Source organism: Sus scrofa, chromosome 1 (assembly GCF_054392235.1).
Source record: "Sus scrofa isolate SSC_HxYL_T2T_F1_AM1 chromosome 1, Sscrofa_HxYL_maternal_Yorkshire_Landrace_v2.0, whole genome shotgun sequence".
Classification (NCBI taxonomy): Eukaryota; Metazoa; Chordata; class Mammalia; order Artiodactyla; family Suidae; genus Sus; species Sus scrofa.
Window position 1 is genome coordinate 130,429,247 of NC_139383.1, and position 27,092 is coordinate 130,456,338.

The 27,092-nt window shown below is 35.8% G+C and overlaps 1 protein-coding gene across 4 annotated transcripts in view; it reads left to right on the top strand.

Annotated features, from left to right (window-relative positions):
* Positions 1–25,999, top strand: part of SPPL2A (signal peptide peptidase like 2A) — a 64,602-nt gene extending 38,603 nt beyond the window's left edge. The window contains exons 7-16 of one of the 4 annotated variants that reach the window (XM_021095561.2): positions 2,554–2,650; positions 3,080–3,181; positions 4,696–4,777; positions 5,320–5,394; positions 9,673–9,729; positions 9,918–9,971; positions 10,415–10,517; positions 13,383–13,457; positions 14,812–14,972; positions 23,973–25,999. In XM_021095561.2, the coding sequence (XP_020951220.2) occupies positions 2,554–2,650; positions 3,080–3,181; positions 4,696–4,777; positions 5,320–5,394; positions 9,673–9,729; positions 9,918–9,971; positions 10,415–10,517; positions 13,383–13,457; positions 14,812–14,972; positions 23,973–24,047 (881 nt within the window). In that variant the 3' untranslated portion in view covers positions 24,048–25,999. The remainder of the gene's footprint in view (positions 1–2,553; positions 2,651–3,079; positions 3,182–4,695; positions 4,778–5,319; positions 5,395–9,672; positions 9,730–9,917; positions 9,972–10,414; positions 10,518–13,382; positions 13,458–14,811; positions 14,973–23,972) is intronic. The other 3 variants (XM_021095572.2, XM_021095583.2, XM_021095590.2) reach the window with 3 other exon arrangements.
* Positions 26,000–27,092: the final 1,093 nt, after the last annotated feature.

The following is a 27,092-nucleotide window of genomic DNA, read 5'->3' on the forward strand; positions in this document are numbered from 1 at the left end:
CTCGGATCCCGCGTTGCTGTGGCTCTGGCGTAGGCTGGTGGCTACAGCTCCGATTCGACCCCTAGCCTGGGAACCTCCATATTGCCGAGGGAGCAGCCCAAGAAATAGCAAAAAGCCAAAAAAAAAAAAAAAAGTTGACCCAGGAGTTCCCGTTGTGGCTCTGTGGTTAACGAATCTCACTAGGAACCATGAGGTTGTGGTTCGATCCCTGTCCTCCCTCAGTGGGTTAAGGATCCAGCGTTGCCATGAGCTGTGGTGTAGGTCACAGACGCAGTTCGGATCCCATGTTGCTGTGGCTCTGGAGTAGGCTGGTGGCAACAGCTCTGATTGGACCCCTAGCCTGGGAACCTCCATATGTCACAGGTGCGGCCCTAGAAAAGACAAAAAAAAAAAAAAAAAAAGTTGACCCAACTTATATCTGCAGTAATTAAACCTCACGGTTATCCCAGGACATAAGATTTAATTATGACTCTGACAATGGTGTGTGTTATTGCAAGATTTAATACACCTTCAAATGGTTCATTATGGCTAAAATTGTACCATGTCTTAATATACTTAGTATACTGAATTGCTTAGGTTCTCCTTACCATTTAAGTCATGCTCAAGAAAGTTACTAAAGATAGTTATATTAACAAAATTTTTTCTCATGCCTAATCACTTTCTTAGATATAGTGTGATATTGAATGAGATACCTTAAAACTCTGTTGGGGCCTCCAGAGCATGATTTTTACCAGAGTCTTCAATCTTGGGTTGGAAATCTTTGGTGGATGACTAACCAAAGTCAACTTGGCAATTTTTGACTATCTTATATTACCATATATATCCAATAATAAAAATACCAAATAATAAACAAAAAAGTAACTTGTCCAAGAATACTAGTTAAAAAGTGGTTATTGGAGTTTCTGTTGTGGCTCAGTGGGTTAAGAACCTGACATAGTGTCTGTGAGGATGTGGGTTCAATGCTTGGCCTCACTCAGTGGGTAAAGGATCTAGCATTGCTGCAAGCTACAGTGTAAGTTGCAGATGTGGCTCAGATCTGGTGTCGCTATGACTGTGGCATAGGCCTGCAGCTTCAGCTATGATTTGCCTAGCCTGGGAACTTCCATATGCAGCAGGTATGGCCATAAAAAGAAAAGAAAAAAAAAGTGGCTATCCCTGATTTGCTATCTCTAGTTTACTCTCTTTTTTTACCTATAGAACAGAGCTACAATTTTCTGAAATCTAGTGGAATTTGCAAAATTTACATAAAATTTGAATTTCCATTGTGAAATTTTTCAGAAAGTTCAGAAAGTTAATACTTTTATTTTTGGCTGTGCCCACAGCATGCAGAGCTTCCCAGACCAGGGGTCAAACCTACACCACAGCACCAACCTGAGCTACAGCAGTGTTAACACTGGATCCCTAACCCACTGTGCCACCAAGGAACTGCATGAATACTTTTATTTTGTTTTAGAGTACAATATTTTTCCCCGTTTTTAGCAACACAGGGGGCAAATGGTTTTAATTCTAAACAATTCTCAAGTACATATAGCCAATATAGAAAAACATTTGTGAATTTTAGCTACCTTAGTATTGTATCTTGACACAGAGGTTTGTTTAAGTGGATTTGGTCAGAATGTAACTTGGTACAGCCACAATGGAGAACAGTGTGGAGGTTCTTCAAAAAACTAAAAATAGAGCTATTTATGATCTAAGTAGTCTCATTCCTGGGCATATATCCAGAAGGATGGAAACCATAATTAGAAAAGATAGATGTACCCCAGTGTTCATTGCAGCACTGTTTATAATAGCCAAGACATGGAAGCAATCTAAATATCTATCAGCAGATGAATGGATAAAGAAGATGTCGTATGTATTTGAAATTATTACTCAGCCATAAGAAAGAGTGAAATATTGCCATTTACAGCAACATGAATGGACCTAGAGATTATCATACCAAGTGAAGTAAGTCAGACAGAAAGATAAGTATCACATAATATCACCTATATGTGGAATCTAAAAAAATAATAGAAATAAACTTATAAAACAGAAACAAACTCCAGACATAGAAAAGAAACTGTGGTTACCAAAGAGGGAAGGAGAGGAAGAGGGATAAATTAGGAGTATGGGATTAACAGATACATACCACTGTATATTAAAAAGATAAACAACGAGGATTTACCGTATTCCCCAGAGAACCATATTCAGTATCTCGTAATAACCTATAATGTTTAGGAATCTGAACACCTGAAACTAACACAATATTATAAATCAACTAGGTTCAATTTTTTTTAAATACATTTTTTTTAAAAAAGAAAGAAAATGTAGAGCCAGTTTCAGCTCCTTAAGCACTTCTACCAGTGTGTAATGCAACTAAAACAATACATAAAATACCCACTCTTAAAACTCAACATCTAAAGATTTTAAGTTTTGTAACCAATTCAGATTATGGTATGGTCAGTGCATTGAAAGTATCATGATTTGATAAGAAAGCTAAAGAATTAATATTAATTATATGAATATTTTCTTATGTTTCCTTCTGTTCTCATGTAATTTAGTGTCTTTTTTTTCTAGTTTATGTTATGATAGCAATTTTCTGCATAGCATCAGCGATGAGTCTGTACAACTGTCTTGCTGCACTAATTCGTAAGATAGCATGTGGACAATGCACGTATGTATCTCTTACGAGGAAGCCTAAATGTTGGTGTTTGTAATTTAAAATACAAGGGAAAGTAGGAGTATTATTTTAAACCTATGCAGTCCAATATACATGTCTCTATATACATTTAAATTAATTAAAATTAAATAAAATTTAAAATTCAATTGCCCCATCTCATTAGCCACACTTCAAGTGCTAAATAATCACCTGTGACTAGTGGCTACTGTATTGGACAGCAGAGATATAGAGCATTTTCATCATCATAGTTCTACTGAACTGTTAAATATTTTATTATGTAGCATTTGTTGTTCTTAAAACCAAGACTTTTAAGTCAGTATTTCAATAGCTTTCTTATGACTGTGGCTAACATTCATTTGTCATATAAGTGAACACTGTGTTTCATCTACAGGGTAAATTAACCTATTTCAATCTGTTTTTTAGGATTGTGTGTCGTGGCAAAAGCATTGAAGTGAGACTTATTTTTCTCTCTGGACTGTGCATAGCAATAGCTGTTGTTTGGGCCGTATTTCGAAATGAAGATAGGTATGAGTATTCATTGTATTCGCTTTTAGCTTAGACTAAGTGTGGATCATTTTGTATCTTGCCTTAATAATTATTCATTATGATTAATATAGATTTTTTTTTTTGGTTTTTATCCCAGAACATCATAGTTTTCAAACAAGTTAAATAAAGTCTTAAATTTTAAAATAATTTTTTATTGAAGTATAATTGATTTACAATGTTGTATTAATTTTTCCTATGAAGCAAAGTTATTCAGTTATACATATATATGTGTATATATATAAAGTGTTTGTATATATTCTTTTTTTATATATTCTTCTCCATTATGGTTTATCACAGGATGTTGAATATACAGTTCTCTGTGCTATATAGTAGGACATTGTAGTTTACCTGCTCCATGTATAATAGCTTATATCTGCTAACCCAAACAAGCTAAATAAATTCCTTTATAAACAGATCTTGTGCTAATGGATTTGAGGATGTTGAGAAAAGTAAATATGAATTAGAATTTCAACATCTGAGCTGAAATAGGCTTCAAAAATATATATAATTATTGTGTAGCCACACATTGGAGTGCAGTCTAGCTGTAAAGAATGAAGATCTCTGTGAACCGATGTGCAGTGATTTCTAGGATATATTTTTAAATGAAAAAAAAAAACGTGAAAGAGTGTCTAGAGTACACTACCTTTCATGTAAATAGAAAGGAACTATAAGACAATATACAGGTATCTGTCCATTTACAAGAAGGATAACCAGAAAAAAAAAATTAACAGTTTATTAAAACCTAAAAGAATTTGGAAATTTTCATCATGGCTCAGTGGAAACGAATCTGACTAGTATCCGTGAAGATGCAGGTTCAATTCCTGGCTTTGCTCAGTGGGTTAAGGATCCCACGTTGCCATGAGCTGTAGGTTGCAGATGTGGCTCAGATCTTGTGTTGCTGTGCCTATGGCATAGGCTGGTGGCTACAGCACCCATTCAACCTTGAAACCTCCATATGCTGTGGGTTTGGCCCTAAAAAGAAAAAAAGAAAAAAAAAAAAAAAAAAACCTAAAAAAATTTAATGTCCTAAAATTTGGGGCGAGGTTCATACAGTTGTAGACAGCTTTGGGCATAATTACCAATTGGTAATTATTCATGTCAGTTCTTGATAGGGTATTGTTGCATTGCTCTTATTTCCTTTGTATTTAGGTATCTGGATATGTATTACCATCATTATCCTTTGTTATAGCTATCTTTCTAAAAAGAGATATGTAAATTCAAAGAGTAGGGATAAATATGCACTTAAGTTTGATATATGTTCTTCTGAGGTAGCCTTTCAACTTTTTCTTAGTATAATAGTATTCATTATTCTACCAGGACAGTAAGTTACTAAATATGGAGAATATAAGAGGTTTTTTGTTATAATGCTGCTTGATAATTCAATTATCAAATTATAGCAATTGAACAGTATTACTGTAATGATCTGTTTCTTTTGAAAAGTTCCATCTAAAAATAACTAAATAAAACAATAGAGTAACTTCTTTTGATTTTAGGTGGGCTTGGATTTTACAGGATATCTTGGGGATTGCTTTCTGTCTGAATTTAATTAAAACATTGAAGTTACCCAATTTCAAGGTAAAGTATACTACTTTGCTAGTTAAAGTAAATTTTTCTTTTTAAAGCAACTTTATTAAGGTATAATTACATATAATAAAATGTATTCATTTGAAGTGTACAGATTATTAAAATTTTATAAATATATAACTTTATAACCACCATCTCAATAAATTATAGAATATTTCTTGTCTCTTTGAAAGCTCCATCATGCCCTTTTAGCAGGCAGTCTTCAGCCCCAGCCTCAGGCAACCACTGACTTGCTAGCTAAAATATTTTTAGTTATTTATATAATATTCCAAATTCATAAAATTCGTACAAGACTAAATATTACAGAAGAATATTTCTTTGATTTAGTAATTTTTTTTGGTAAATAATGGGTTAAAGCAGATAAAAGTTTTAATGTGATTTGTAGACTAAAAGTACAAATAGTAGTAAACATTAAATATCTAAAAAAATAGTATTCAAATGTATGTTCACATGTTTATTTGTATTTGCAAAATAATATCTCCTAATTTAGCTATGGGAAATTTGACCTTTAAATTTGTTTCTTTCTTCACCAGTCATGTGTGATACTTCTAGGTCTTCTTCTCCTCTATGATGTATTTTTCGTTTTCATAACACCATTCATCACAAAGGTATGATTTTTTTTTAAAGGTATGATATTTTTGAAATCCATGAGAAACATGCTAAAAGATGAAAATTTTAAATATGCTGTCTTAGAGTATTCATTTTGTGGATGTTTATCACTGAGTGAGTTCTAATTCTTTAAGAATTGTTAATGACATTGGCCTTTTCATAGAGAATATTTCAAGCTTTTAGGCAATTCTGCAAAAAAAGTCTCGTTGGTGTAAACATGGGAATGTCTATAAAATTTCTTCCTACCCATTTTTAAAGTAACTTTTCTTCTTTTTATGAAACAATAACTATTTGCTATAGACAATATAGACAGCAAAAAGAATGAAAGTGTTATTGCTACTTTCATTTCTGTAACTTTAGTGTGTGACTAAGAAAGGGCATCATACTGGAAGTCTGAACACTTAAAGTGTAGCTCTGTAACCTTGTAACCCTAGTTGCTAGTCACTTAGCCCTCAGTTTCCTAATCTGTTGAGTGAGGAAATATTGCTAGCATTCTATCCTCCCTTTCCATCACTAGAATTCTTTTGGATGCAATTGCCAGAACCCAACCTAACCTTTTTATATGAAAGAGGTCCCATCTATCCAGGATAGGTGCAAAGGCCAGGGTGGGGCTGGCCCCGGAAGAAGCTAGATCCAAGGAGCACAAGCACAAGTACCCTTTCTGCTTCTGCCTCTGTCTGTCTATTGATTATCTCAGATTGGCTTTTTCTATGAGGTTAGAATCATAGCAACTGGAAACTCCTAGGTCATCTATTCCCACTTGTGCCTCTAGGTCTTCAATAAAGTCATGGTGCTGTTATTAGAATAAGGGAAAGTTGTTGGATGAGTGTGATAGTCCTTCATTATTTGCCCAGTTTTTTTTTTAATTATAGTTGATTTACAGTGTTCTTCCAATTTCTACTGTACCGCAAAGTGAGCCAGTCATACATATATATACATCATTTTCTTATATTATCTTCCATCATGGTCTATCCCGAGAGATTGAATAGACCATGTGCTGTACAGTAGTGCCCAATTTTGCATATTTTTTTTATTTTATTTTATGGCCACATCTTCAGTCTATGGAAGTTCCCAGGCCGGGGGTTGATCTGAGCCCCTGCAGTTGGATTATGAACCCTCTGTACATGGCAGGAACTCGTAGGAGTGCCCAGTTTTAATTCTTCAACTTTACCCACTTTGAGACTCTTTTTGTAACTTTATATAATTTCTTTATCCTTTTCATGCTTATATTTTTAATATTTGATATTATAATCACTGCTTTTTTCTCCAGTAGTTCCTCATCTATTCTTTCACTCCTTCTGTCTGAAATCTCTGAATTTTTTATATTTGCTGTAATAGCAGAAGACAAGCATGTGTTCTCTTGGAAAGCTAAAATTGCAACAAGATAACAAATGTAGTTAAAGGTTCCAAATTACAGCTACCCAAATCATTTTGCTAGCACTTTTCCATGTTTTAATGATGAACCATCTGGCTCATTGACTTCATTTGCAATAGTAACCTAAAAAAAGCATGAAATTGGTATTATGGATTATTAAAAAATTGTTCATTTACTAAAACTATATTTAAAGTTCTATCTAAATCTGTTCCAACTGTGTCAGTTTATTTGGTTCAAAAAGTGTTTAAAGGCGTTCCCAGGAGCCTAGCAGGTTAAGGATCCAGTGTTGTCACTGCTATGACGCAGGTTCAATCCCTGGCCTGGGAACTTCCACATGCAGTGAATGTGGCCAAATAAATAAAGTAAATAAATAAATGAAAATAATTTTTCCCTTGTTTTAACAATAGTATCACTTTATAAATGCCAAAAATGTCTGCCAGCAAACTGATTCTACACATAAAAAAAGTTTCAGGATTTTTAAGGTTATATGATAATAAAAATGTTTTTGAGTCTTCTTCTGTGCTTAGGGAATTTTTCTATTTTATTTTATTTTATTTATTTATTTATTTATTTTGTCTTTTTAGGGCCGCACCCGAGGTATATGGAGCTTCCTAGGCTAGGTATCTAATTGGAGCTGTAGCTGCCGGCCTACGCCAGAGCCATAGCAACACCTGAGCCTTGTCTGTTACCTATACAACAGCTCGTGGCAATGCCTGATCCTTAACCCACTGAGCAAGGCCAGGGATTGAACCTGCAACCTCATGGTTCCTAGTTGGATTTGTTTCCGCTGCACCAAGACTGGAACTCCTTGTTTAGGGAATTTTTCATCTTCTCATCTTCTTTTTCTCAATCTTAGTTCCCACTGACTAGAAATGTGCTTTCTAGTAATCTGATCCAGTGGAAAAGATTGAAGTGCTCTTTGGAATTCACTGTTGTAAATTTACCTTTAACACATTCTTCTCAGTCTGGTTTGTTTGTTAGGTAACTCAAATTGAAAATCAGATGTGAGTTCTGATTTTTTTTTTTCTTTTTTTTTTTTTTGGCTTTCACTGAGAATTTCAAGAATTAAATATTGGATGTCCTAAATATGTTCTTTTATTTATTTATTATTTTTGCTTTTTAGGGCCACACCTGTGTCATATGGAAGTTCCCAGGCTAGAAGTCTAATCACAGCAACAGCTGCCTGCCTACACCACAGCTCACAGCAACACTGGATCCCCGACCCACTGAGCAAGGTCAGGGATCAAACCCACATCCTCGGATACTAGTCAGATTTGTGTCCACTGCACCACAACAGGAACTCCCTAAACATGTTCTTGACCCTGGTATGAGTAGACTTTTAATGAGTTGGCAGGCAGATAGAATAGGAGTATAAGTAATAAGAGTCTTCATTTTTTTTCATCCACCACCATATTGGTATAGTATCTTGCAAATAATACTTACTCATAAATCTTTGAATGTATGAGAGGATGTCAGTGGTGGTCTTCAGTTAAATGTTTTAAATAACAATGAGAAAATGAACCAGAATAAACTTTTTTCCTGGAAATTGAATTGCATCATGGGAGTTTGCCATAAGGAACTGTATTTAATATTAGTTAGTTTGCATAAGCTCCTGTGATTTAACCCTTCTGTAACCTGAAGCTTAACATGAGTAAAAAGATTTCTGTAGTTAGGGATTTTTATCCTTTTCTACTCAGCTCAGATATCAGTGAAATCCTCTTAAAGATACTCAAGTAATTTCTCTTACACAGCCCACCTACATGATAAATATTACAGTTAATTAAATTTTCCTAAAATTTAGCATTTATTTATCTTCACACTCCCTGTTTGGGGCATGTATTTATCATAATATGAAGCATAAGATGGGTACTCCTGCAGTCTTAGCTTGCTACATCTTAATATTCCCCTTCTCCCAAACAAACTTGGCTGTCAGGAAAGAACTTTTTAATGAACTTCTCTCACAGCTCACGTAAAAAGACCTTAGGCATACACAAGGAAAAAATTTAGCTAAAGTTAATGTTTGGATTGGGGCATAAAAAGCTGGCATGGCTGAAACTGGACAGGACTTAAGCTAGAGAAGCTTACCAACTTCTCTGGGGCTGAGTCTTTTCAAGTTTGGCTTCATTGTTACTGTGGATAACAGCCAGAAGGTCAAGTATGTATTTATTTCAATAAAGTTACCAATATTTATTACAAAGCTAAATATAAAAAACATTAGTATTTCTTGTGGCCCTATTCATTTTTATTGCTAAAAATGACCAAGGACATATAGTGTATGACATAATATAACTAAAAGCACTTAAAATATATAGCCCATTAGAAATGCTAGAATTACTTGTTAGTATAAATCAGCGCTCAAATGTTCAGTTGAATAATAGTGTGGTTTATCTGTCAGTTTCTGATAATTATTGGGCTCTGATAAAGTGGAGCACATGCTAGGTGAAATTTGTTGTAGATGATTCTAATTTTTGCTATTTACAAAAACTTTTAGAAAAAGCACTCTATAGCCCCCCCCCTTTTTTTTTTGTTTTTTTGCCTTGTCTAGGGCTGCTCCCATGCAGCATATGGAGATTCCCAGGCTAGGAGTCTAATCGGAGCCGTAGCCACCAGCCTACACCAGAGCCACGGCAGCACCAGATCCGAGCTGCATCTGCAACCTACACCACAGCTCACGGCAACGCTAGATCCTCGACCAACTGAGCAAGGCCAGGGATCAAACCTGCAACCTCATGGTTCCTAGTCAGATTCGTTAACCACTGTGCCACAACAGGAACTCCTATAGCCCATTTTTCATCAGTTTACACTAGACCCTAAGCCATGTGATCAAATTATTCTTAAATTCTGGCAGATTTTTCTTTTTAAGTGATTGAACAGTTTCTTTCACCTTTCTTCTCAATTTTAGAATGGCGAGAGTATCATGGTTGAACTTGCAGCTGGACCTTTTGGAAATAATGAAAAGGTAGGGATAGCAATTAAATATAAAGGGCTGCCAGTGTGTGTGTCCAGTTAATAATTTTGCCTTCTTATGTGAGTCCTTGGTCATGTAGTGCATGTTAAGGTATTGTAAAACTTTATTTCTCACAAAATATAGCCCTTTTATTAGTATTCTAAATTATTAAATACCTATTGACTTGGGTTTCATCCTAGAATGATGGAAACTTGGTGGAAGCCACTGCTCAACCCTCAGCTCCCCATGAGAAAGTAAGGATTGTATTTCAGATATGTTCATTGGACTTTAAATCATACCCTCTGAGATAAGACTCTTCTTTGGGGGAAAAAAAAACCAGATCGATTACCAAAAAAAAGAGGAAAAAAATCTGTTTCAAGGCCTGAGTCCTATTTTCGTAAAAAGGGAAGAAAAAAAAAAGTTAGTTGTGGGAATACTGGATTAATACTGTTAACCCTACATGTGTGTTGGGTTTTGTTTTCCCAAAACCACATACCTATTTCTTTCAAGTTTTCTATACATTCAGAGTATATATGTCTAATTTATGTTCTCTCATTTCAAGCTTTCTCAAATGTTAATTTTAAAATGTTAATTATTCTAATATCAATCCTTCTTTTTCTAAAGATGTGGGTAAAAATTCCTAAGAGATTTATTGGTGGCCTCTTTTTTGTTTGTTTGTTTGTTTTTATAATTACAGTTACCAGTAGTCATCAGAGTACCAAAGCTAGCCTATTTCTCAGTAATGAGCGTGTGCCTTATGCCAGTTTCAATATTGGGTTTTGGAGACATTATTGTACCAGGTAAGCAATTGTTTGTAACAATTTGAGAAAAAATGTGATGGTTTAAAATTGTCAAATGTATAGATAGTATCTCTTAAAAGTTAACTACTCTATATTAAGTATTTTTGGCTGTCTCTAGAGCTGGAATCAGTGACAAAGATGGAGAAAAAGTGTTTTGAGGGGTGGAAGAAAGCTCAAATGGTGACAACCAAAGTGTATCTCCCATGGCTCAATAAGTGTTTTAGAGGAAGTAACTAGGGTCAGTTTGACCTTTTTCCCAAGAAAGTATATATCAAATCCCCTTTTTAAAGGTAAATTTAATAATAACAAATGTATTATAATTTCTATTACTTGTATTTTAAAATAATAGCAATGTTCTAGGAAAATTAGTTTAGGAATTAGTTACTAAGCAATGTCCTGATAATGAGGAGGAACATTAGAATGCCACCTTGTAGGGCACTATAATACCAACAGCATATGGTGGAATTTATCACCTTCTCCTAGCATGTCTCCTTTGACAGTTACTGCAGTTCTGTGTTATTTTCCTCTCTGTGCAACCTGTAAACTTAATCCCAGCCCAGGAATAATATAGCTTAGAAATAATTAATAATGTTTCTCAACTGAGTGTTTGTCTTCCCCACTTTTCATACAGTTTCCTTCTGCACTAACTACCTGTGGCTGGGTAAAGAGTACTGACCCTTCTGAAAAAGCCCTTTCATTGATATAGTAGAAGCTGGGTAGAGAGAGAAACAAAGTGTTGCCATGTGAGCTGGATGCAGAGTCCAGTGTAGCTGCTCCCTTATTTCAGTGAGCCTCTATTCACATAATTAGGAGTTCCTGTTGTGGCTCAGTGATTAATAAATCCGATTAGGAATGATGAGGTTTCGGGTTCAATCCCTGGCCTCACTTAGTGGGTTAAGGATCTGGCATTGCCGTAGGCTGTGGTGTAGGCCGAAGACACGGCTCGGATCCCACATTGCTGTGGCTCTGGCGCAGGCTGGTGGCTACAGCTCCAATTTGACCCCTAGCCTGGGAACCTCCATATGCCATGAGAGCAGCCTTAGAAAAGGCAAAAAGACAACAACACCAAAAAAATTCACATAATTAATAAAGTAGGGAAAGCAGTCTATTGAATAACCTTAAGATTTCTTTAGACTTAAACCCAATTTTACCAGTTCCACATCATGTCCTATAAAAAGCTTATATATAGCATGTATCATAGACTTGGTGAAAATAGTGTGACAGTGTGTAAATATTGCATTCTTAAAGTAAAATGTTTAAGGCCCCTACAAAGCAGAGTTTCTGACAGTATGTGACTTAATTCGAAAAGCTAAATTCTAATTTTAGGGGTGGGTATCACTGTTTGTAATGTATCAAAATGTGATTAAAACAGCAAATAACAAGGAATACCAAGAAACTTATTTGATTAATTATCTAGGGACCAAAACTAATTCACTGAAACAACCCATAAAGAGAGTACATTTTTTTCTGAATTTTTTAGGCAATTGAATGTCATTCTTACATTTTCATAATAGTGTTTACTAAATAAATAAAGTAATAAAATGGGTTGTTTCCATATACTTGCTTGCTTACAAATGAGGGTTATTTGAACTCTATGTTAAATTCTAAATTACTTCCTTCTTATAGGAAGGGAGAGTTCTTTGATCATAATTTGAAATTGTCTTCCTTGATACATTTAAATATTTTTCTCAACACTAGAGACCAAATGGACTAGAGACATATATAGAATATTCCATATAACAACAGAATGTACATATTATGAAGCACACATTAAATGTTTTCAAGGATAGAGTATATGTTAGGACACAAAACAAATCTTAACAAATTTAAGATTGAAATCATTATTTCCTTTCCACTGTATATTTCCTGACCACTGTAGCACAAAACTAGAAATCAATAACAGGAGGAAAAATGGAATATTCACAAATACATAGAAATTATTAACTTGTCCATAGAAAAGAAAATCATGGACTTAGAGAGTAGACTTGTGGTTGCCAAGGGGGTGGGGGAGGGAGTGAGATGGATTGAGAACTTGGGGTTAATAGGTACAGATTACTGCCTTTGGAATGGATAAGCAATGAGGTCCTGCTGTATAGCACTGGGAACTGTATCTAGTCACAAGGGAGCATGATAATAAAGTTTTCTAAAAAAAAACAAATACATGGAAATTAACACACTCCTAAACAATAAGTAGATCAAAGAAAATATTAAAAGAGAAGTAAAAAACTTGTCGGGAGATGGTGAAAAGAGAAACACAACATTTCAAATCTTATGGGATGCAGCAAAAGCAGTTCTAAGAAGAAATTTTATAGCAATAATCATATAAATCAAGAAAATAGATCTCAAATATACAACCTTTCTTTACACCCACAAGAACTAGAAAAAGTGGAACAAACTAAACCCAGAGGTAGCAAAAGAAAGGAAATAATAAAGATTAGAGCAGAAATAGAGAAAGGAAAATAATAGGAAATATTTTTTAAAAAGTTGATTCTTTAAAAAGATAAACAAAATTGACAGACCTTTAGGTAGATGAACCAAGAAAAAAAGAGAGAGGTTTAATGAAAGAGGAGACATTACAGCTGATACCACAGAAATATAAAAAAAATTTCTCCAGGACATAGAATATTAAGCAGCTAGTAAAACTCACGTTTTTAAAGTTTGCTTAATGGCTTAGGAAAATATTTAATATATGGTATTAAGTTTTTCAAAATCAGCATATAAAATTTTGTCCAGAATTCCATTTAATGTTCTAATGATGCAAAAATTCAGATTAAATACCATTCAGCGTACACTATTGCCATAGTTAACAGATGCATTTATGTTGCTGTTGTTGCTTCAAGAAAATAATGTGAGGTGTTTTTTTAGGCCTATTGATTGCATACTGTAGAAGATTTGATGTTCAGACTGGTTCTTCTATATACTATGTTTCCTCCACAATTGGTAATTTTTTGTTTTTTCTTTTTATTATATTGAATTGTATTGCCTGTAGGGAAAGGTCTGAAAACAAGGAGTCCTGAATTCTAATTCTTCCCTATTAATTGATAAGACATGTTTTTTTTCCATCAAAAGAGATACGTATACTTTACTACCTATATTACAAGGTTTTTGAGGTTCAAAAAGGAAATTATATGAAAAAGAAAAACATTAGGTTCTGTACATAAAACGTGTACTAGAGCACATGGCACATAAGTTGTCAATAAATTATATAATTATAGATTTTTAAAATACTATATAATAATTACATATTAACATAAATCAATTTATGGCACAATAGCATCTCACCTGGGATAGCAGAGGTAGTTGTCACTTATCCCTTTATTTCTATTATTGAGAACAGACAAATTTTATTACTTCTGAGCATAACAAATAGTTATCTCAAAGTTTATATATCAAAGTTCTTTATTCTTAGGCAAATGGCCTGCACCAGAGCCATTTAGATAGCCATTTAGATACTGTTCTAAGAATGTCAGTTCTGCTGTATAACTTTGGGACACTTACTTAACTTCCCTGGCCCTCCATTGCTTCATTTATAAATTGAGAAGGTGGACTGCACTATCTGTAAAGGCCCTCCTAGCTCTAATACTCTGAGATCCTATGTTCATAATGAAACTCTGAGTCATTAATAAAGATTGGGGAGTTCCTATTGTGGCTCATCAGGTTAAGAACCCAACATAGTCTCTGTGAGGATGTGGGTTCGATCCCTGGCCTCACCCAGTGGGTTAAGGATCCAGCATTGCCACAAGCTGCAGTGTAGGTCACAGATGTGGCTCGAATCCTGTGTTCCTGTGGCTGTGGTGTAGGCCAGCAACTGCAGCTCCTATTTAACCCCTAGCCTAGGAATTTCCATATGCCGTGGGTATGACCCTAAAAAGAAAGAAAAGATCAAATGACATTTGATATGTACTTGTTGAAGAAGACAAAGAAGTATATACTCAGTATTAGGAAGATTTTTTTTAAAGCAGCTGTTAGTACCTACAGGCACCAATTTTAGTTATCTGAAATGTGGAACAACTCAACATCCTTAATAGTGACAGATTATTGAGACTTTCTTGAATTATTATCTTTATCAATGATTAATGATAAGGGTAATTATAATGGAAATACTAACCAGTTTCCAGAATTTTCAAAAGCTCTGTCTTTTCTAACTACTGTCTTGGAAAATAATGAAATTTTGAAAAGAAATCATAGGGCAAAAACATCCTCAGAAATAGCTGAAAACAGTACTTCAGTGAGGGAGTTAAAATCCACCCTTGATAACATGTAGAAATGACTAATGCTTGATATTTTCTTGTAGCCTATGCTGTTGGCATGATACTTACATTTGTTGTTCTGGTGCTGATGAAAAAGGGGCAACCTGCTCTCCTCTATTTAGTACCCTGCACACTAATTACTGCCTCAGTTGTTGCTTGGAGACGTAAGGAAATGAAAAAGTTCTGGAAAGGTAGCGGCTATGAGGTATGTGCTTATATTTTGGTTACCAAGTTATCTATGACTCTCTCTGCCTAATTTTGATTGGGAACTGCTTATATATATATATATATCAAAGCTTTTACATGCCAAAAAGTTGCCTTGAATCTGTCAGGATGTCCTAAGTTTTTTCCACTACTGCATCCTTATTGTTCACCTGCTGCATCATCAAATCCTCTCCCCACTGCAATCTGATGCCAAAATTCTGATGACTTAGGATAAAACTACCAAGAAGCAATGGGAGGGTGTCAGGGAAAATCAATACAGCATTTTGACATGAGTTTTCAGAAGCCACACAAAAATCATCTTCATGAAAAATAAAACCCATGTTTAAGTACTAAATTTTAATACTGAGATTAGCTATCCATAGTAAGTGTCCTGAGGTTTTGCAGATAAGTATACTCTCTACAGCATCTAAATTGGCATCTAAATGAAAGAGGGCACTCATTTCAGATTTAAATGAATGAAGATGGACCTTTCTGTAAAATTCCTAGAACAGAGAGAATCTGGATACCAGAATCTATCACGTTTGAGTTTGTTCTTCATTAAAGTTAAACCTCTTTCTTCTTTTCCTAAATATTCTTGGCATTCCAGTAAAGTTTGTTTGTTTGCGTTGAAACTGAGGAAGGTTGGGAAACAGTAGCCTGTTGAGGTCAGGGTCATGGCATTGATCCCTCCATGAGGCAGTTAGCTCTGCTTTGCCCTGTTACAACAAACTACCCTCCATCATCCACCCTCGTGCATGCGTGTCAGTGGTCACATGAAACAAAAATAGAGATACTTTGGGTGGGTGGCTGCAATTCTCTTAGTCAGTAAACAGTTCAAAGTTCATATCCACCTTGTGGTTGGTCGTAGTGTCATCTTTATTTGACAAGAGGTGATTAACACTTTAAGTTAGACTACTATAATTGAAAAAAACACCAGCATAGAATTCTTTAGGGTAAATCTCATAATTTCTTTGAGGTTAGGATAAAATAATAAAATTTACCTTTCCTTTTTCACAATGCCATTGTCTCAACTTGTATTTAAACACATAACATTAGTTTATGGCTATAAAGGCCTTGACTAATCTAGTAAGATAGCTTGTAACTTTTCCATGAAGAGGACACCCACATGGAGTTTTTTATCTTACAAATTTTAAAAAATAAAAGTATGTCATGTAACACATTCTAATACTAGTTTTTCAAAGTCACATCCCAAGAAGTGTTCTTTGTCATCATTTAAAAAAAATAATTTTCTATTTATTCATTTAACAAATGTGTATTGAGCAGTAGTTTTAGCAGGTAGTATTTTAACTAACCTTTTGAAGGTTAGAGTCTAGTGGAGAATACAGATAGAGTCACTAACAATAAAGTGTGATAAATGTGTTAGTTATGGCAGGGTGTCATGAAACCTAAAAGTGGGACACAAAGTGCTTATGGTTTTGAGACAGAGGTGATTTGGGGAAGGAAGCCTTCCTAAAGAATGTTAAGTTTATATTGAGACTTTAAGACTGAGCCGTGTGTTCCATATTGAGAGAACCATGACTTCAAAGGCTCAGAGGGAAGAGCATGACAGATTTGGGAACCAAAGAAAATTTAGAATGGCCAACAAACTGTATGAGAATAAGAGAGCTATAGGAAATGAAAACTGGAAAAGGAAGCAAGGGAAAGAGCCTGTAGGGTCCTGAAAGATGTTAAAGAGCTTAGATAATATCCTAGGAACATTGGAGACCATTTAAGAGTTTTAAGAAATCTAGAAAATGGATTGAAGGAGGGAGCAAAACTTTATACAGCTATAACTATTAGAAGCAATAGTAGCCAGAAATAGCAAGGTAGTGAGAGTGGGAGAAGTGAACAAAGTCAAGAGAAATTTAGAGGCATAATTAATGCAATCTGGTGATAGATTCAGTGTAGGAATGGATTCCAAGGTTTCTGACTTAAATAACTACATGGGTATATGGTGAGACCATTCACTGGAATTAAGAAGGGCAATAGATTTGAGGGATAAGATGATGAATTCAATGTTGGACATTTCAAAATACCTATGGGACCACCAGGGAGAGATAAATAACTAATAAGCAGTTGAGTAAACATCCCCTGATATGCAGGAGACAGATCTAGCTAGAGTCAGAAATTAGGGAGTATCACTAACAAACTCAGTGAGTGAGTAAGAATGTAGACGGAGAAGAAAAGACTCAGGACAGAACTGTGACTGCAAGGTTTCTACTTTTAGGGGCACCTATTACCTAATTATGAGGTAAATCAGGACAAGGAGGACAAGCAGCATGGGAAACGTTGTTTAGGTTTGGTGTTAAATCTTTATTGAAGTTAGAGTTTAAATTTGAGACTATTGGTGGGTGAACATGGTACTATCTTACAGATTTAAGTATGTCTGCTCTTATTTTCATCACCGAAATTTTATTTTTGCTTGTAAATTTTTCCTTTCCCTTTAATCCAGCTTTCAGGTTGGAGTGTTTTATTATAGCACCGTTGCTCCTTTCTCTCTCCATGATGTTTATTGAGGAAAAAGGGGACGGTACGTAAGGAGAGAATTCAATCAAGGGAGGCATTATATTCCCTATGAATAAATGCTCTCCCCTGGACCATCCAAGTTTCATTCTTAGAAATCGTGACCTTGAAAGAAATGATGATACTGCTTCATAGCAGCTACCTATAAAGGAAAAAGTTTCCTGCAAATGTATCATTGCAGCTGGACGTAAAGCCATAGTAAATTACCTGGAAGGGCAGACTCCAGGGCCTTCACCACAAAATGTAGAAGCTAAATAAGACAGTTTATTGTAGGAAAATACATTTAAAAGTGTCTGAGGAGTTCCCGTCGTGGCGCAGTGGTTAACGAATACGACTAGGAACCATGAGGTTGCGGGTTCGGTTCCTGCCCTTGCTCAGTGGGTTAACGATCCGGCGTTGCCGTGAGCTGTGGTGTAGGTTGCAGACGCGGCTCGGATCCTGAGTTGCTGTGGCTCTGGCGTAGGCCGGAGTCTACAGCTCCGATTAGACCCCTAGCCTGGGAACCTCCATATGCCGCGGGAGCGGCCCAAGAAATAGCAACAACAACAACAAAAGACAAAAAGACAAAAGACAAAAAAAAAAAAAAAAGTGTCTGAAAAGATAGGACAATTTTAGTGATAAACTTCTCACTTTTGTAGTGTAGTAATAATTTTATTAGGTTAAGACATTTAGAATATAAAATACCACATACTTATAAAAATCATGGAATCTGGTGCCAGACTGCCTAAGTTTGAATTCTGATTTTGTTTATTATTAGCCATGTGAACTTAGGCAAGGTGCTTAGCTTCTTGGTGCCTCTTATTTCCTCCGATGTAAAATGGGATAATAATCAACCTACTTTAGAAGGTTGTTGTAGTAGCTGCAAGTTGCTTAATTATAGTATTAGGAACATCACTAGTGCTATAAATGTATTTGCTATATTTGTAAGAATTGGGGTTTTTTGTTTTGGTTTATTGGTTGGTTTGGTCATTTCTTTTTTTCTTCCTTCCTTCCTTCCTTCCTTCCTTTCTTTCTCTTTCTCTTTCTTTCTTTCTTTTTTTATTTTTATGGCCGCACCTACAGCATATGGAAGTTCCCAAGCTATAGGTCAAATAGGAGCTACAGCTGCTGGCCTGTGCCACAGTCTGGAAAATACCAGATCTGAGCCACAGCTTGCAGCAGGTCCGGATCCTTAACCCACTGAGCGAGGCTGGGGATTAAACCCACATCCTCATGGATACTAGTCGGGTTCTTAACCCGCTGAGCCACAATGGGAATTCCTGATCATTACTTTTCAGTTCATTAACTAGATTTCCATTTTCCTGGTTTGGATATTAAACTTTCGGTCTTTGTTAAATCCAGTTCTTTTAACTACTCATTTGTAAAAGGGCATCACAAGCCTCAGAGAAAAAGATTTTGTTAAAATAAACATGGTCATTTTCCCACTGTGCACAAAATTTTAAAATATCAAGAATGTACATTTGCTGAAATTTTAGGCAGCTTATTGCAGAATAATATAAGCTGCTACCAGCAGGGAGTCTATTTTTCCAGAAAACTAACATATTTAAAAGTTATAAGATGTAATGCCCTCTGTTAATATGAAGAAGAAAACCTCTCATTCCTTTTGTCCAATCTGTAAAGTCCAACTTAATTTAGCTCAAATGTTGTCATTTGTGAGAGCCAGTATATTATTGGCTTTAGCAGTAGTTCTGGCAAGTTACTTAATCCTGAAGACACTGTCTTTTCTTTCGTAGTTTGGATCTACAGGCTGGTAAGAGAATTTGTAATCTATAGCGGTGGCTTAGCCCAGGGCCTAGAGAGGCAAGGTGATGTTGAAATCAGGTAAGGCTAGGTAGGGGCTTTGAAAGTAGAATGGGAAGCTCAGCAAGCCCGGTAAACTAGAGGGAGACTAAGTATGGACTCAGTATAGGAGGCCAAGAGGGTAAACCCTGAAGACAGCCCTCAGGCAGTTACCAGTTCGTCTCTTTGGCTAACAGTGTGATAATCCTTGCCCTCCTCCCCTCCCACCTCCATTATCTCTGTCTCCAGAATATCCCTTATGTAACTCCCAACTCAAAAGCTGCCTTCTCCAAGCAGACATCCAGGAGTTCTCCAACTGAAATTAGGTTCACTTTTCCCCATATTTTTTTAAGACTTTGACTTTAAATACTTTACATCTGTCTTGTCCTGTAGGTATTTATGTATTCCTCCCTCACTTAAATTATTATCTCCTAGGTGTTGGGAACCCATAGTGCTGATAACAGTGGTTTATACACTGCACATTCTATCTGTGTTACTGAAATTCTTCATGCAAAACAAATAGAATGTTCAATCTTTAATCCACTGACCTTTAGTCAATTTTGTGTGTATGTATTAGCTTCCAGATTATGTTTTAGCAGCCTTCATCAGATTACCAAAATTGTTTAAGATATTGTAAAAGTAAGGCACTCTTAAAACACTAAACTAGAATTATATCTCTACATTCTTTATATATAAACATTTTTTTGCAAGTGCCAAAAGTTTTTGCTGAAAGAATCAAATATAAAACAAGTAATATAAATTAAAATCAGAGTCTAAGGTGATGGCACATTTGTTTTTTGCTGTTATTATTCGGTTCATTCTAATGCCTGATATTAGAATTGAGTGTAAGAATAGTAGAAAGCAAGACTCTCTCCTGGAGTTTTATAAATGTCGTGGGTAGCCCTGACAGCCTTTTTATGCTGTTTCCAAAGGGCAAATTATTCCTCGTTTGTTGCTATAACTTAAAGACCTCATAGAAATACTTTAATATTTTTACTTGGAGTCCTGCAACCTTCTATAAATTTCTCTGAGCAAAAGAAGTAATGTCGGAGTTCCTGCTCTGGCACAACAGGATCAGTGGCATCTCTGCAGCACTAGGATGCAGGTTCTATCCCCAGCCCAGCACAGTGGGTTGAAGGATCTGACTTTGCCTACTGCCTAGGCCACAGCTATGGCTCAGATCTGATCCCTGGCCTGGGAACTCCATGAGTGGTGGAGCAACCAAAAAAGGGGGAAAAAAAAGAAAATAATATTTTCTATAGGATGTCACTAAACTAATACTAGCTTGGAAACCGTAATTATATATTCCTTTCTATAGCTCAAAGCTACTTACACTGTGTTTTTTTGGTTTTTTTTTTTTTGGTTTTTTTTTTTCTTTCTTTTTTGGCTGTCCCATGGCATATGGAAGTTTCCAGGCCAGGGGTCAGATCTAAACTGCAGTTGTGACCTATGCCACAGCTGTGGCCACACCAGATCCTCAACCCACTGTGCTGTGCCGGGCATCAAACCTGCATCCCAGCGCTCCAGAGTGCCACAGTGGAAACTCTTACACTGTGTTTTTTATAAACCGTTTTTCTGGAGTGCTTCAAGAATTACAGGTTTTTGGGTTTTTTTTTTTTCTTTCTTTCTTTCTTTCTTTTTTTTCTTTTTTTTTTTTTTTTTTTTTTTTGGTCTTTTTAGGGCCGCACCTGCAGCATATGGCGATTCCCAGGCTAGGGGTCAAATCGGCCTACACCATAGCCACAGCAACAAGGGATCCAAGCTGCATCTGCGACCTATACCACAGCTTGAGGCAACACCATAGCCACAGCAACAAGGGATCCAAGCTGCATCTGCGACCTATACCACAGCTCGAGGCAACACCTGATCCTTAACCCACCGAACAAGTCTAGGGATTGAACCAGCGTTCTCATGGATGCTAGTCAGATTTGTTTACACTAAGCCATGATGGGAACTCCCAGTTTCATTTATTTTCTAATGAGTAGAGAGAAAGTTAAAGTGTTTTTTTCTCCAGAGAGAAAAATTAAGTAGTGGCATAATTACTTTGGCATATAGAACAATGAATAGAAATCATGCCTTTGGGAGAATTTTTTTGTTTCTAATCCTAAATCAGTGGAGTTAGATTTATACTGCAACCTTCAATGGGCTATTTTACTCTGAGTGGGGAATTAACTTTTCAGTTTGTTAATATCCAGTAAACACTGGGTTTGTCCTCTGTTAAATGTCACTAGTGCTTCTAATTATTTTTAGAAGTCACAAGCTATAACTGACAAGTCAGAATACAGATACTGAGAACAACTCTGCTGTAGTATCAGCAGCTCTCCAGTTACTGTACTTTAATGAGCATTTTATTAGACAGTTTCTGGAGATTGGTTCACAGCTATCAGTAAGTGCCAGGTTAGCTGACCCAATTTCAGAGGACATCAAGTTTGCTCTTTATATTTCTGTGTTATTTTTATTATTTCATTAGGTTACCATTACCAGGGTTAGCAGATCTTGTGGAAGAAAGAGAGTCCCCACCATCCATTCTTCCAAGGTTGCTTCAGTTCTCTTTCCCCACAGCTCCAACCTCCTAAACCCAGAGCATCTAAATTACTAAGAAGAAAGGGGGCCTAAATATATCTCACATGCTTCTTTCCCTCTCTTATTTATATCCTGACTAAAGCAACTCTTCCACAAAACTTTATCTTTTGTGTTACCTGTCTTGATTTGGCTTTTTTTTTTTTTTTTCTCTCTTTCCCCCTCCACTCAGAAGTACTATGAATATGCAACTACCTTAATCTAGAGGAAATCTTTGGCAAATAGAGGACCTCAAAACTGATTGTTTGGGGGCTTGAAATGACTCAGAGCATCAGGTTTGGGTTTTATAAGTTGTCTCTATCACTTGAGACACTTGTCAGCTGAGAGCCTCAGCTCATGTGTTTTCTTTGTCTGGCAAGTCCCAAAACCCTATTCAGAAATTATCCCTCTCTCTACTTCTTGCAAAAACAAAAAACCACAACAACAACAACAACAACAACAACAAAAAAACACTAAAGCTTTTAGAATGGGTTTATAAAAAATAGCAACACTTATCGTGCTTGTCTTCTACTTCAAAAAGAGAAGGGGAAAATTGCATCACAATATTTGAGTTTAATGACTAATCTAAAAATCTTTGACAGTCTTCAGAAAGACATTAAGTACTTTTCTTTGTCTTTTTTTTTTTGCTATTTCTTGGGCCGCTCCCGCGGCATATGGAGGTTCCCAGGCTAGGGGTCCAATCGGAGCTGTAGCCACCAGCCTACGCCAGAGCCAGAGCCACAGCAACGCGGGATCCGAGCCGCTTCTGCAACCTACACCACAGCTCACGGCAACGCCGGATTGTTAACCCACTGAGCAAGGGCAGGGACCGAACCCGCAACCTCATGGTTCCTAGTCGGATTCGTTAACCACTGCGCCACTACGGGAACTCCAGAAAGACATTAAGTACTTTTTTCTTCTATTTTCTTTTTTTTTTGGTCTTTTGTCTTTTTTGTTGTTGTTGTTGTTGTTGCTATTTCTTGGGCCGCTCCCGCGGCATATGGAGGTTCCCAGGCTAGGGGTCCAATCGGAGCTGTAGCTGCCAGCCTACGCCAGAGCCACAGCAACTCGGGATCCGAGCCGCGTCTGCAACCTACACCACAGCTCACGGCAACGCCGGATTGTTAACCCACTGAGCAAGGGCAGGGACCGAACCCGCAACCTCATGGTTCCTAGTCGGATTCGTTAACCACTGCGCCACGACGGGAACTCCTTTTCTTCTATTTTCAAGTAGTTTTTCCTGAAGAATAGGGTAAAAACACTGAAAACATTCAAGCGGTTCTTTCCTTCATTCCCAAGTATAGAAAGATTTTTATGGGAATATGGGAAGAGCTGAACTGATCATGTGAGAAAAGTTTAATTGGTAATTACTCTAAAAAAGTCTATAGAAAATGTATTCTTGATTTTATTTTCAGATAGCATTTGACCTTTAATACCTTTAGTTTCTTTGTTCTTAGTAAAAATTTTTATCATACAAGTCTTTTAAAAATTTCATTTATTAGGAGTTCCCTTGTGGTGCAGTGGATTAAGGATCCAGTGTTGTCACCGTAGTGGCCCAGTTTGCTACTATGCTGTGGGTTTGACCCCTAGCCCAGAAACTTCCACAGGCCACATGTATGGCCAAAAAATAAATGTGTGTGTACACACACACACACACACACACACATACACACACACACACATGTTATCGTTGCTAAATTATCCCAAGGTCAATTCAAGGTATCAGCCACTGTCCCTGACCCAGGGGTATTCTCACAGTGTTTGTGGAGCCATTTTTAGTTTTTCCACCTCTGGACATGGATACTGCTTGAAATATTGTCCTGGAATAAGCATCAGGAATATCTTGTGATGGAGTTCCCACTGCCATTCAGGGTAGTATTCATACTGAGAGATGGAAATAGTGGAAGATCCAGAGAAAACTAGTCCTGAGTCAAATGATTAGGCTTCCTGAAAAAGTGATTGTCACCTTGATTGTGTCCCGAGGAGTATGGATATTGAACCCATACATTGCTCCAAAAGAGTGCTTGGTTCTATGGGGTCTTCTCTGTCTTTCTTAAAAACTGGAAATCCTTTTGCCAAATGAGAATGCTGGGGGCATGTTGAAAATTTGAATTTCTTAATACCTTTTATTTATGCCTAGATGATGGACCATCTGGACTATGCAACAAATGAAGAAAACCCTGTGACTGCTGGTGAACAGATTGTCCAACAATAGTATTATGTAGACCTGCAATAATATGTTAACTGACAATTTCTACAAATAGAGTTTGACTTTTTAAATTGACTTTTGATTTGACAATCTGAAAAAAATTTCAATGATATGCTTGCAAATATGTATTTTTAAGAACTGGTACTGACAATTATGTGTTAAATAATTGAAATATGTTTGCTTTTAGCTATGTTAAAGTTGTGCCTTCACATTAAATAAAAGCTTATGGTCTGTGTAATTTTCTAGAGGTATTATATACAGTATATTTTTCTAAAAAAAAAAGTTTTGAACCAATCCTGTACTTTTCTTACTGAAAACTGTTTCATTCAACTCTAATGGTAGTTAACAAGTATTTAGAGTTTCTGAGCAGATTTTATTGTAAAGAATTATGCATATTTTATGCTCTATAAAAATAACTGTTTAAGACCATGCAAGAAAGCAGTTCAGCAACAGAATTTTGGAACTTTTATCACTGTAGAGGTTAAAAATATATAATTGGGGAATATATAAATGTGTATTTTTGTAGCATAGGTTAAAAAAAAAAATCCCAAACCTTTTTTTAACTTGAGAACCTAAATTCCTTCAGACTGATATGTATTATATTAGAATATTTCTCCAGATAAAGAGAAACATAACATATAGAACTAGTCATTAAAAGGACACAAAAATTGAAATCCAGTTTTCAGTGGTCTGCCGTTTTCTTGAAGATGGTAGCTTAAATTTCTAAATTAACATTCAATTCCACAATGATATTTTTGATCTCTGAAGTTTGTTTCTGCTAATGTTAAGACTTAATATTTTGTAAAAATTATTTTTCTTATCAAATTGTATATTAATACATATGGCTCATTGTTTGAGCATTAACATCTCTAATAATTCCCTCCCTTATCTTTTTTCCAGATTCCCACTCTTCCCACTGTTAACTTGTAAAAATTTGGGAGGAAGATGGTACTAATATACAAAGTATGCTTCAGAGGAAAGAAATGGAAACAAAAGGCAGAAAATGGGGTGTTAGTCTCATTTTAATTGCAAGAGTTTGAGTAAATTGTATTAGCTCAAGACACTTGTATTTATCTTTTCTTCTCTGCCAAATGAGTATGTTAGACCAGTTAATCACTCTGGTACCTTCCAACTTGAAAATTTTCTTTCTCTTTCTTTCCTAAATCTCAGATTTAAGACATTATTCTGGAAGTCATAGGCCAAATTACTTTCATTTTCTTTTATTTTCCCTAAGAAATTCCCAAATGAAAGGTGATTGCAAAGGTAGCAGGATTATATATTTCTCTGTAAATAATGTGTATGTGAACAAATCTATGATTTTTCATTCTTAGGCCAGTTTAAGTGATTAAATATAGAGCTAATGCCTTTAAAAATTGATCAGACCTTTATTGTTTGAACTGAATTTGGCATTTGAGGGAATTAGATGTTTTTGATTAATTGCTAACTTGCTGAGTAATTTACAGATAGAGAAGCTCCCTTGACCGTCAGCCCTTCTTTCTCGTTAATACACTTATGGCTTGTTTGGTTTATGGCAAATGACAAATAAGTATCTGACAAGTAGGAGTTCATGTTAATTTTGCCTCCATAATATCCAGTTTGAATTTTTTCCAAAGACTCTAATTTATTTGGCAGCCTGTAATAGAGGGAACAGACTAAGTGCCATATTAAAGCTCCAACTTTATTTTCATTTATAATATCAATAAAATGTTTGCCAAATACAGCTTTTTAAAGTAAAATTATCTTCACTCTCATCCCAGCTTCATGATATTCAAAAGCCTTAACCACATTTTATGAAAAATGTAAAAGAAAATTTTACATCTAGAGATCTGGAACCTTAGTTCTTTGATACAAATTCCATTTTATCCAACCATTTGTTATCAAAAAGATAAAACCTTATTTTACCTTGCTATTTCAATCTTACTGATTTAATAAAAATAACAAATAAAAAGTGAAATTCATTAAGTTTCTCCATCTTCAGTGTCAACTTTATATTGTACTTGAGCAATCCTTCTAGCAGCCAAGCTGAAAATATTTATAGAAATTACAATAAAGTGCAGAAATATTTTATTTGGGGAATCAAAATATGAACAAAGGATAGGGGAGGTGAAAATTTGGTTTTAGAAGACTGTATCTTTTCTTCTTTTGCCTTCTCACCACCAATAACTTTAAGGGGAAGAGAAGTTTGGTTTTTTTCCCTAAATATGTCTTGAAACCCCTAAGATGTATTGTATCAGATCACTTACTGCAAAAAAAAAAAATACTTCTTAGATATTTTCTATGAACATTTTTGTAGCTTATCAAACAGAAATTATTAAGTATCTCAAATTGTAGATGGTTTTTACTTGAGTTTATTGCAGCAAAAATAAATATGAGGTTTGTGGGGAAAGACTTTGATATTCTAATATGTTTCCTTATAGTTTGTAGTTTTTTTTAGATGAGCAATACCTTATTAGTAGACTCAGTAATTTATTTGTCTTTTGAAGGAAGAAAATTTTAACCCATCTGCTATTGGCATTCATTGATTTTAGTCACATGTTCATAGAGATTTTGGCAAAATTGTACATTTATAGTAAATACAAATGAGCTTCCAGTTTTCCTCTGCTCTTTTAATGTCTGCCTTGTGTATAAGCAAAAATTATTTTTGTATTTGACTAAAAAATATTTGAACAAATGTATTTAAGCTTGGTCTCTAAAACTGCAATCTGTTCTTAGCCAATGAGATTTTAAAAACTGGCATTTTCAGACTAGTGGATTGTACCACTTTGAAAGGCTTTTTATTTCCCCATTAACAAGGAAAAAAGTTGAATTTATTCAGGATGATGCAGAGTAAGTAATTTTACAGTTTAAAAAAAATCTGGGAGTTCCCGTCGTGGCGCAGTGGTTAACGAATCCGACTAACAACCATGAGGTTGCGGGTTCGGTCCCTGCCCTTGCTCAGTGGGTTAACGATCCGGCGTTGCCGTGAGCTGTGGTGTAGGTTGCAGACGCGGCTCGGATCCCGCGTTGCTGTGGCTCTGGCGTAGGCCGGTGGCTACAGCTCCGATTCAACCC